At 43.8% G+C, this 12,988-nt stretch overlaps 1 protein-coding gene across 1 annotated transcript in view; it reads left to right on the top strand.

Annotated features, from left to right (window-relative positions):
* The window catches only part of LOC147891908 (L-idonate 5-dehydrogenase-like), a 64,672-nt gene that overhangs the window by 21,903 nt on the left and 29,781 nt on the right, over positions 1 to 12,988 (top strand). Inside the window, exon 3 of the mRNA XM_087388119.1 lies at positions 717 to 953. Coding sequence (XP_087244245.1) covers positions 717 to 953 — 237 coding nt within the window. The remainder of the gene's footprint in view (positions 1 to 716; positions 954 to 12,988) is intronic.

Genomic DNA, 12,988 nt, shown 5'->3' with positions numbered 1-12,988 from the left:
GTGACCCTCAGTAGAATGAGAGGGGACAACCCTGCTGTGGGCTGCGCTGGTGCAGCAGCCCCAAAAGGTTGTGGGTTGGCCTGCAGGCCAGATGGAGGCCAGTGGAGGGAGGACAGCCCATGGGGTGGGGGAGGTAGAAGGTCCTGTGGGGGGAAGAAGGTGGGACAGTAGCAGCCCTGGGAAGGGTGGGAAGGGACAGAGGGGCCAAGAGAGAGCGAAGAAGGTGGGACAGACTGAGCAGGCTGAGTGGGTCTGGGGCATATGAATAGAGAGGAGGGCAGCATGCAGGGGAGGGCTAAGAGCTGTAAAGCCACCCATTTGAAGTCTTCTTTAATGTCCTTGACATTTGGGAACCTTTTTGTCTATTTAACTGTGCCTCAAGACTGACATTAGTACTTTCTTTGGCTGTAAATACTTTTTTTAAAATTTCCACATGTTATGGCTCAAAGTTTTTTGCTAATACTTTTAGTGAGCTGACCATACATGAAAATTTAGGACCCTAAGTAACGAGTGTAAGACGACATAGCCCTTCAGAGTTACACATTGAGTGGCACTCCAAGGGATAGTCATGTATAATTTATGTTCTCCTTTCTCCTTTGATTCTCTTTTGATTTATTTCAAATTACCTGTGTTGAGTTTGGCTGTGAGAACATATGGAATGCAATGCATGCCCAGCATCTTGGACAATAATTATTGATCAGAGCACTTTACTGCAGAAACTTCGGAATTCTCGTGTTGCTATGAAAGAGCCAATGGTACTTGGTCATGAGAGTGCTGGTACTATAATTGAAGTTGGGAGCCTAGTGACCCATTTGAAGGTTGGAGATAATGTAGCACTTGAGGCAGGGATTCCATGTGGACTTTGTACTGTGTGTAAAGAAGGACGCTACAATCTTTGTAAAGAAGTCAAATTCTTTGGTTCGCCTCCTACCAATGGATCACTTGCCCAGCAGGTATGCCTCTTCGTGAAACTCAACTTGAAGATTAAGGGTTTGAGACTTTCTGTTGTTCTTAAAATGGCACCTTAGACTTGTCTTTCAATAACAACGAGGGTTCAATCAAGTTTGATGCATTATTTTGGGAGAGCAACGTCCCAAAAAGCATGAGAGTGAGAAAAATGAAATTTCCAATGTATGTGTCTTGCATCAAAGCACATGCCTCTCTTGCCTTAAATTACAGTCTATGTTTTGTAGTTATAGAAAGCTTCATCAGGTGTAGCAAACATTATAAAGGAATTGTAACGTGTATCTGAAATAATTATGAGATTTTTTTGCCTTTACATGTTTGGTGAGGTGTACAAGTGCAAGAGATAACCAAAGTACTCACAATGTATTGATAACTTGATGTTGACAACTATGAAAGGACTAAAGACTAGTACAAGACTATATAGTGTGAGCCTCTAGACTCTAGAAAGTCACAATGCATATGGGATAATCTCCCATATGACACGTGGCACTGTATAGGACTCACTAGACTATAAAATAAGTCCCTATACATGGTTCCCCAATACCCTGGCTTCATATTGGGAAACCGGGATGAAGTCTTCTCAAAATCCATGATAAGGATGGCTAGAGGCTTTGACTCCTCCCTGGCCCAATCCACTACCTCCCAGGAAGTGAAAATGTTGTCCAAGATGCTGTGCTCCTAAACAAAGCCGGTCTGCATGTCATCAGTGAGATGAGGCAGTAACCACGAACTCAAGGCCTTAGCGAGGATCTTGTATGCGGTGTCAAGCAGGGTGATCGGTCTCCTCTACCGAATGTATGACCTATCTCCCCCTTTCACAATCAAACAAATCCACCCCCTACTCAGGGACTGAGGAAGGGAGCCTGTGTCAAAGATCTCCTAGCAGGCTAATCAGAAAGGGGTGGAAATGATCTCCCAGAAGTTTCGGAAGAAGGCCAAAGTCAAGTCATCTTTGCCATGACACTTCTAGGACGGGAGAGCCTTGAGGGCTTCCCAGAGCTCCTCATCCGTGAAAGGCTCCTCCAGACTCCTACACAACTCCGGCGAGAATACCGTCAGCACATAGTCCCTAACTAACTCATGGGACATAAGGCAAGCTGGAGTCACCCTCTCTGCCTGAAAGAGCTGGCTGTAGAAAACCGTGGTCAGCTCTAGAATCTCTTGAGGATCTATGTGCATAATGCCCTGCGGATCCCATAACCTCTGTAGCTGTGTGCCTGCCGATCGAGGCCCAGTGGTCTTCAAGAACTGCTTCATCATTCTGTCCCCCTGCTATACCCAACGGTCCTGGGTGGAGTGGTATGAGAACTCAGTCCGCGGGTCCTGCTCCCTGAGCCTCTATGGAGGCAAGGTCTCGTCGCAGTACATGCTCATGCTCCTGAAGAGCCCTCCTCCTTCTAAGGATGTGAGAGTGCAACTCCTCACTGCTCCTCTGAATCGCATCGGCCACCCAAGAAGCCCAGCCCTTGCAGGGTACCGACTCTGGCTGCTCCAAAACCTATTGAACCTCCCGGTGTCAGAGAAGGAGGCACCACCTTGCTTGTCCTCCCCAAACTCCAGGTTGTTGAAGTCTCCTCCAACGATCCAGGAGTCAAAATCTGGTAGGCACTCTGTCAGCCGCCTCCAAAAGGTTGGCCGATGCTATCTACACACTGGGGCATACACATTCAGGATCCCAAACTTGGACCCTCCCATCCAAACAGCCCGCCCTCAGATAAGCTCACCCTGATCATAGACCTCTAGGCCCACCATCTGGGAGACCGAGATGCAGACCTATTGGAATATGAAGTTAAAGTTAGTGTATTTGTGTGTCCTAGGTCCCTAGGACTTATTTTATAGTCTAGTGAGTCCTAGACAGTGCCACGTGTCATATGGGAGATTATCCCATATGCATTGTGACTTTCTAGAGTCTAGAGGCTCACACTATATAGTCTTGTACTAGTCTTGAGTCTTTTCATAGTTGTCAACATCAAGTTATCAATACATTGTGAGTACTTTGGTTATCTCTTGCACTTGTACTTTCTTTTCATTTCATTTTGCCTTTCATTATGCTTTCCATCTTTCCATTCCGTTCCTAGTTAGCTAGCTTGGCATTCTGCTCCTTCCACATGTTCCTTCATGTGGTATCAGAGCCATGTTCCTAGCCCTGCTCTCTCTTTCCTTTTCCCTTTCCCTTCCAAGAGGTTGAGGTGAGGGAGGCCAATGAAGCTACTCTCCCTCCTCCTCCTTGGAAGGCTGCCCTCTTCTCTCCTTCCTTGAGCGTCAATGTGGAGCTGTCCTTCCTCTTCATCGTTGCCCTCTTTCTTAGCCCCTTCAGCCCGGACCTATGCCTCGCCATCGGCCGCTCCTTTAGCAGCTGCAAATCAGCCATACGGCCAGCCGTACATCCGTATGGACTGTACGTATTGGTGTGCCATATACCAGCCTGTTGATCCGTCGTATGTGCCCGTACCAGCCATTGCATCTTCCCATACTGCCCGCACAGCTACCGTATGATCTGTTGTACAACCTGACTCGCATGCCGTACGGATCTACTGTATGATTGTATGTCCAGCCCTCGAGATTGTCATCGCCTTTGCCCTCGCCATTAGCCTTGGCTTTGCTGCTCACACTGCTCTCGGGATTGCTGCCAAGCTGCTGCTCCAAAAATGTAAATTTGGAGATTCTTTCATTAGGTACATTGATTATTTGAGTGGAAGCTACCACTTGCTGCCACTAAACGAGGCAATTATTTTAGTGGAAGCTACCACTTGCTGCCACTAAGCGAGGCAATTATTCGAGTGGAAGCTACTACTTGCTGCCACTGAGTGAGAGCAGCCATAACTCAGAAAGACAATTTAGTTGGTAATCAAGAACAAATTCAGCTTTGAAGTATGGTGACCAAATGGTTTATCTGTACATCTCCAAAGGTGACTGGATTAAACATAATAGGATGGAACACGGTGCACTCAAGATTCAACTCTTATTAAAAAAATAACTTACAGGATGCTTTCATCAGCTACATTGATTGAGTACGTGTTTTCACTCAATAAGTGGCACTTAATTTAGGTTACAAATATTCAATTTGCATGATAGAACAGTAGCTACTCGTGTTCTTGTTGGAATTGATTTATACACATACGTACGTACATACGTACACACACACACACTTTTTTTTTTTTTTTTGTGAGAAGAAATCTTTTATTTCGATGAAATAATTACATTCATAGCTGCTTCAAAACGAAGTAGCTACTACTCAACAAAAGATCTCAGTATAAGCTGCATACACATCCTGATCTATCAAATGAGTCTGAAAACAATCGTAGAATGATTGTTGCAGAGATCGTTTGAAAAAAGAAAGAATGAAAATAGTGGATCACCAAAGACTCTCTGATTTCTATCCAGCCATAAAGTCCATAGGGTCCAATATCTCATCCATACAAAAAATAAATCAAAACCCTGTCTCTGGGGATGAAATCCAAACAACCAGAAAAATCTGCCAAAAGTGACAGTAGGAAATCGTTGTCGAAGCCTCTGTCTGATGAGAGCAGAAGTGTTTGGACAGGACCAAAAGATATGGAGCACTGATTCAGTAGAGTGCGAGCATCGGTGCGTACACACACACACACACACACACACACACACACACACACATATATATATATATATACATACATACACACACACATGTTGAGAGTTCACGCTCAACATCATGTGATCATGTGTGCATAGCACCATCACGTGATCATATGTGCATAGCACTAACCTTATAGAGTGCTATAAAGGAAAGGGTTAGATCCCCTAACCCTAACCCTAAAAGGGTTTGTATATATTCTATTTTTTCAACTAAATCTAGTGTACAGTTAGTCATTTGTGGTGTGCTCTCTAGCTGTGCCCTCTCTCCTCATCTCCACTCTTCTCCTCTCCCCTCTTCATATTTTGTCATGGTATCAGAGCTTCCTTGTCTTCCGCTGAGACATTGAGTTTCTTGAGAGTATGAGAGAGTGTGATAGTTTGAGAGATTGAGAGATCGAGTTTTCTCTTCCGTGAGAGAAAAATTCCGTTGAGTGATAGAGAATTTCCGTCGATTCATTTGAAAGAATTTCCATTCATTGGCTTATTCATTTCGAGAGAGAGATTTCTTCCTCTTCCGTTGAGAGAACTTCACTTTCATTCCAAGAGAGACCAGTTTCTTACTAAGGCTTTGAGAGAGAGAGGCAACCAACTCCGTCCATACAGCTCTGGCTGATGTGTATCTCCAGCCCATCAACGGCTTCTAGCTTGCCAACCTCGACCCTGTACCTAGAAGCCATCTCCTAGAACGGTACATCGCCAAACTTCCGACTCCAGCTCCTAAGCAGTCGCACACAGCGAACAAGGTGTCGCCAATTGCAACAACAACAAAGCACACCAAGAGCATCGGCAACGATGGATTAGTGATGCAACAATGCTCCTGCCAGCCAGCTATGCCCAGTCTCAACGAGGCTCCTTGTGCTTTGCTACGACCAATGCCCGTGACCATCGATAGCTTCCTCGGTGCTCCCCATGCCCGTCGTTTAGAGCGTTGATAGCGTGATCAAATTGCAGCAGCAGCCCAGCTGCCACCACGAACGTGAAAGCCAAGCTTCTGGCAACTCCAAGCGCCAACGAGCCTTCTCACGACCAAGGCGACCCACCATGACCTCCAACGCAGCCTGCTTCTCGGCTCCGCCTTTGACTGCTCCAAGTCACTAAAGGAGGCTTGTGGTCACGTATGCAGCTTGGCTTGCACTTTTTGAGTACATTGTTTGCACCATGTCGACTAGCAACCTCAATCTGGAGGCATCTGCTAAGTTAGACAACTCCAATTACGGTACATGGAAATACCGAATGGAGACCATTCTTGTGCTTCAGGACAAATGGGAGTATGTCGATGGATCTATACCTAGACCATTGGCCGATCCAGCCACCAGTAGCTCTACTCCATCTGTTGTCACAGTACCAGCAACGGGATCTACATCTACACAAACAGTTTCCGCACCAGTAGCAGATCCTGCCATTGCCCGAGCTCAAGCAGAATGGGATAAGAAAGACAAGTATGCCTATCACATGATCAAGCAGAATGTGCAAGATGTCATGCTAGGATAGCTCAACACAGTCAAGACATCAAAAGAAGCATGGGATATGTTCGCAGCAATCTACGAGTCCAAGAACACATCCAAGATTCTCACCCTGAGAAACCAGATCAACCAGAGTTTCCGCAATAGCAATGAAACCGGTCATGCTTATGTACTCCGCATCAAAGACTACAACAATCAACTTGCAGCAGCAGGAGAGACTATGAATCCCGCAAAAATGGTTCAAGTAATCCTGAATGGACTAGGAGAAGGATATGAGAATCTAGTCCAGAGTATTGCCATCCAACGGCAAATTCCAACACTGGAAGAACTTCAGTCAGTTCTACTTGGTGAAGAACTCAGGACTCAGGCCATTCAAGCACGTAAAGGTCATTCTAATGATCAGGCATTCACAGCTTCAGACAGAAGCAGAGGCAAAGGCAGAAACAGAGGAAGGTCATATCAGAAAAGTGGTCATCATCAACAAAATCAAAGTCAGAATCGGCATCAGCATCAACATCATCCTCAGCAACATCAAAATCAGCAAAGAGGAAATCATTCCAACCGAGGAAGATTCCAAGGACGAGGGAATGCATCCACCAATGTGTCAAACATGCAGTGCAACTATTGTCACAAGTTTGGACACTATGAAAGAGATTGCTGCAAGAAGCAGTATGACCAAGGCGGTCAATCCAGCAGTAATCAAGGGAATTCCCGAGGAAGAGGAAATCATCGTGGTGGACATTCTAGTCACAGTCATTTTGCAAATGAACATGGAAATATGTTTCTTGCAAGTGAGGAATTGCATCAGACTGATACAATGCACCTAGACACTGATTTCAATCCCAAAGAGGATTTCAGCTATCAAGTCGACCAAGTGGAACAGGATCCTTGGTACATCGACAGCGGTGCATCATCTCATATGACAAATCATCAGGAATGGTTCACAGAAATGAAGCCATTAGAAGGTCAAAAGAATGCCATCTACACAGCAGACAATACACCGAATCCGGTTCAAGGGACAGGTGTTATCCCTATGAACAATTTCACTGGTACAAAAGGATTAGTCAAAGATGTGCTCTATGTTCCGAAGCTCAGTAAGAATCTTTTGTCAGTAGGTCAAATGACGGAACACAACTACAAAGTCATCTTCGACGGTGATGAATGCACTATCAGAGACAAATCCAAAAGAGGTCAGCTAGTAGCAAAAGGTGTCAAGGAAGGACGCTTATACAGGATGCTAGCTACAGTACCAGATAAGCATGCCATGTCAGCTCAAATGCAACAGATGCCACTATCTGCAAAATGGCACAAGAGATATGGTCATGTCAACTTCAAGTACTCGTTAGATCTCAGGAATCAGAATATGGCAATTGGGATTCTGAAGCTACAGTTTCTTGGAAAGGTTTGTGAAGCATGCTGCTTTGGCAAACAAAAGCGAACCAACTTTGTCAGAAGTACCTCTCGTGCACGAGGTATTCTTGATTTGATTCATACAGATGTATGGGGTTATGCCCAGACCCGCAGCATCAATGGTTCACTTTATTACTTGACCTTCATCGACGACTACAGCAGATATTGTTGGGTCTACTTTTTGAAAGAGAAATCTGAAGTGTTTGCGAGATTTCAAGAATTCAAAGCCATGGTAGAAAACCAAACAGGCAGAAAGATCAAGGTCATGAGATCAGACAGAGGAGGTGAATACATGTCTTCAGCATTCATGAACTTTTGCAAAAATCACGGCATTCGAAGACAATTCACATGTGCAGATACTCCTCAGCAAAATGCAAGAGCTGAAAGGAAGAATGGGACTTTAGCAGACAGTGCTAGAGCAATGCTTAGTGAAAAGCATCTTCCGAATCAGTATTGGGCAGAAGCAATAGCTACAGCTAACTACTTGCTTAATCGGCTTCCTACCGAACCGATACAAGGTATGACTCCTTATGAAGCATTCACTGGACACAAGCCACGCATTGGGCATCTCCGCATATTTGGTTGCATAGCATATGCCCACATACATGATGATCATCGCAGGAAATTGGATGCGAAGTCACGCAAATGCATCATGGCTGGCTACGGTGAAGAAAGCAAAGCATATTGTATGATCCCATCAACCGCAAAGTCATTATCTCTAGAGATGTAATCTTCGATGAGGAATCATAATGGAAAACCTCACCTACACAGGAGATAGAAGCATCGACTTCACAGTCATCTACAGAACAGGTTGATGAAGAAGAGCAAGAATTGCCAGCAACACCCCAAGCAGCGCCACAGCAGCTCAGACGGTCTACTAGGGAAAGCAGACCACCAGCCAGATTGACATATGCTCAGAAAGGCAAAGCAATTCAGGTGGAAACCACCAACTATGCTCTTATGACTACCATCATGGCTACAGAAGAGCCAGTGTACTTCGAAGACGCAGTAGATAAGCAAGAATGGCAAACTGCTATGAATGAAGAAATGGATGCTTTGTATAAAAATAACACTTGGGAATTATGCGACCTTCCACCAGGAAAGAAGGCCATAGCCAACAAATGGGTATACAAAGTGAAGTACAATCCAGATGGCAGTATTCAGAGATACAAAGCCAGATTAGTTGCAAAAGGATTTGCACAACAATATGGCCAAGATTATGATGAGACTTATGCTCCAGTAGCAAAGATGGATTCCATACGGTTCTTGATATCACTAGCGACACTCAGTAAATGGAATGTGTATCAGCTCAATGTCAAGAATGCATTTCTCAATGGTTATCTAGACGAGGAAGTCTACATGCAACAACCAGCAGGTTATGTTGAACCAGGAAAGGAGAACAAGGTTTGCCATCTCAAGAAAAGTCTCTATGGCTTAAAGCAAGCACCCAGAAGTTGGTACAGTAGAATTGACAAGTATTTTGTTGATCTGGGATACATGAAGTCCAATGCAGATCATACTCTCTACTACAAAGTTCAAGGGGACGACATCACTATTGCACTTTTGTACGTAGATGATCTGATTGTGACAGGAAGCAAGGATAGCTTCATCAGAAAATTAAAACAAGACTTATCTGCAGAGTTTGACATGAAAGATCTTGGACTTATGCACTATTGTCTTGGAATTGAGTTCTGGAGAGATTCAGATAGCACATTCATGAGTCAGCTCAAGTATGTTGACAGTCTCTTGAAGAAGTTTCATATGGTAGATTGCAAGATTGCAGCCACTCCCATGGAACAGAGTTTGAAACTTACTAAAGATTCAGAAAAGCCTACAATCAATGACAGACACTATAGGCAACTCATCGGATCTCTTATATATATCTGACAATCACACGGCCAGATATTTGTTATGTAGTAAGCTCACTAGCATAGTTTATGGCAAATCCAAAACACTCATTGGAATGCAGCCAAAAGAGTCTTGAGATACATTAGAGGTACAAGACAGTTTGGGATAGAATACAGAGGAAGTCATCCACGGTTGCATGGATACTGTGACAATGACTATGCTAGAGATCATGAGACCAGGAGATCGACACAGGGATATGCATTTTTCCTTGGAACAAAGAATTTCCGATCTCTTCTTTAGATACTACAGAGGCTCTTGCCTCCACGAGCAAATGGAAACCCAGGCCTACACCATCACATGTAAATACAATCCATTGAAGCCTCTCAAGTGCACCTTCTAGACCATGCCAGTTGGGTGGCAGTCGCCACGAGAGACGATGAAGATGAGGACCCTCCAACACAAGTTCATGCTCTTACTGCTGAAACCCGACTTTTCCAGAGGACAATGGAGATGATGATCCATTTATTTTCTAAGCATGTTCTATTTGGGTACTCTGCCCTGGGATGTTTCCCAAAAACGAATGCAATAAATCATGTGTGTTGAGTCAATAGAGGTCCTCTGCCTTGGGTAGTCCTCCTAAAATGATGTATTCATTTGTTTATTTTCTTGTGTGTGGCTCCATGTCCCTCATTAGTCCCTGGAGCCAAGAGAGGGGGATGTACTGTGGGAGCCATGTATTGGGTTTGATAAGTCTATTTATTAGGCATGGCATGTGAGTTCCAGGATATTGGTACATTGGTATTCTAGACCTCCGAGTTGGTCATGCGTCCATGCATGATGAGCCTCTGAGCCATGCTAGGTGAGCCTCTAAGTCTATACCATGCTCACTTGTCTCAGAGTTAGCATGGGAGCCACGTCTAATTCGAGACCGTCATTGCACAGTTTGATGACCGTCATTGCACAGTTCGATGACCGTCATTGTCATGTTCTTGGTTCCATTCCTGTAGTCACTCACCTTTCCTCCATGGAGGGGTGTTAGGAAATGGAGTCAAGATGAGTTAGTTTGGTGTGTTCTAGTGACTTCAGTGTGAGTTTAAATCTAGTGTGTCCTCTGGATGCCACGTGTCACATTAGGAGTTATCACATATGCATTGGTATTCATATGTGTGTGTGTGCTTTATATAAGAGCTGTACTTGTCTAGTATCAAATCAATCAAGTATCAAGCTTACAAGCTCTTTGGTCTGTTAGATGTGAGTACTTTTATTTTTTTCATTGCTCTTGCTATTTCATTTCCATTTCAATATGTCTCTCTTTGAGTATTATTATCTCTCTCCCTAGCCTACCCTTTGTCTCTCCCTCTCCACCATGCACCTTCAAAGGAATCCAACTAATCGAGAGGCTTTCACTGAGGAGTCACATGGAAATGGTGACATACCACAGGTTGGTGAGAGAGGCATCTCCATGGATTTTGTTGTGGGATTACCTAGCACAGAGGGGGCACAACTCTGTGTGGGTAATTGTGGATCGGTTGACCAAGATGGCTCACTTTATTCCAACCAATAAAGATGTTAAAACTCCCGAATTAGCAAAGCTATTTGTGGAGCATATCTATAGGTTGTATGGGCTACCAGCCGGTATTACCCGGATAGTAAATTTAATAGCCATTTTTAGAGGGCTATGTTTATGAGATTGGAAACTATGTTGCATCTGAGCACTGCGGATCATCTACAGAGTGATGGTCAAACTGAAAGGGTCAATTAGATCATTGAGGATCATATGTAAGTAAACGGCAAACTAATTGGAAACAGTATTTACCCATATTAAAATTTGCATATAACAGTGCCAAACATTCCGCTACAGGTTTTAGTCCATTCATGATGATGTATGGATTTTAACGACGAGCCCCAATGGCAGTGGGACTAAAAAAAGAGAAGGATCAAGTGGCCAAAGACTTTCTTGAAAATATGAATTAAATGCTTAATGCTTAAGTTAGCTAAAGATAGCATAAGAAGAGCTCAGGATAGAGCACGAAGTTATGGAAACCCCTATCGTAGAAGGTTGGAGTTTGTAGTAAATGAGAAAGTCTACCTCAAGGTACCTGAAGCTTCAGAATCCCTAAAGATAGGTAAATGTCCGAAGTTATCTCCTAGGTATTGTGGACCATCCACAATACTTAAGAGAATTGGAGAACTTGTGTACAAATTAGCCTTAGTTGAGGGATGTAGAGTATATCCAGTTTTTCATGTTACTAGGCTAAAAAGGAAGTTAGGAGATGATGATAATCTCATTGGAAATAAAGTCCTAGTTGAACTCATTGAACTTGCGTCATTACCACATGAACCAAAAAGAATTTTAGATAGACAAGAAAAAAGAACATGACATATAATATGGCAAGAATGTCTGGTTAAGTGGAAAGATAGATCTGAAGAGAGTTCAACATGGAAAAGGGTAAGCAATCTCTAGAGGAGGTTTCCTTTTTTTTTTTTTGAGGACGTAAACCATTCTTAAGGGAAAGGGAATGTTACGTTAGCCATAATCATGGAAGCCTAAGGCTTGGTTATGGTGAGGTGGGAGACTAAGAGGGCTAGACAACACTCGCAGTTAATGGGGCTTCGAGGGCTTGGGTCTAGGTTTATTCCTAGGCCTAGGCATTAATTAAAGAGAAGTAAAAGGGAGCTAGAATGGTAATCTCTTGTGGGACACGTGGCACTTATGAGGAAGCCATTTGGCAAGTGTTGGGTTCAGGGGTGGATTCTAGAGGGAGCTCACAAAATGAATGAAGATAATGGAAGCAGCTTAGGGTGGGAATCCGATGGCTGGGTGGTGAATTAAGCCAAGCCCTCCATAGTTGTTTGACACAGGGATACCTAGGTTTGCGGAATAAACTTGCCACAAGTCATCCCTAATAGCCTTTTGAGCCTCCCGTCGTGTCAAACAGAGAGAGGGATGTGTATGTGTAGGAATGGGGATGTGTAAATATAAGGATGTGAGGATGGGTGTCCTTTGACCATTAAAAGAACTCTTTGACCATAATTAACACATATAAAACTCTTTAATTATGATCAAATAAATGGTCAACTGTACTTTGACTTAGGATATTTACATTGTGGCGACATCCCCTCGGCTTCTATTCAGTTGACCTCAACTGAAAAGCTTCCTTGTAAACATCCAAAAGCTGTGGATGGTCGGATAACATGTCTTCGTCCATCCACTTAGCATCTAATGCTATATAATTCTTGAATTTTACAAGATACCTGTAAAACTCCTTGCCCTGAGGGCCTTTGCATACAGTATGGTACACAATCTGCTCTGGCTGAAGGACCTCCTCCAGCTATCCACTTCTGGTGGATCCTCTGATACTGGTTCTGTAGGCTCTGGTCCTTGGAATTTCTTTAGAAGACTCACATGGAATGCATTGTGAATCCTCCAATGCTCTAGCAATGCTAACCTATATGCAACCTCATTTATTCTTTCTGTAACCCTGAAAGGGCCATAGTATCTGGGAGATAACTTTGCATACACTTTCTGTTTGCCTTTAAACTTGCAGAGCCTAGCTTTTTCAAACTTCAAAAGTACCCAATCCCCTTCCTTGAGATCTAATTGTCTCCTATGCTTATCTGCAGCTCTTTTATGTTTCTCTTGAGACCTTTCGATTGCTGTCCGGATTTGGCTGTAAGCCTGTCTG

This window comes from Dipteris shenzhenensis, chromosome 17 (assembly GCF_047967505.1).
Source record: "Dipteris shenzhenensis isolate YYH24624 ecotype China chromosome 17, Dip_SZ_1.0, whole genome shotgun sequence".
Taxonomy (NCBI): Eukaryota; Viridiplantae; Streptophyta; class Polypodiopsida; order Gleicheniales; family Dipteridaceae; genus Dipteris; species Dipteris shenzhenensis.
This window is presented reverse-complemented; position numbering and strand designations above follow the sequence as displayed.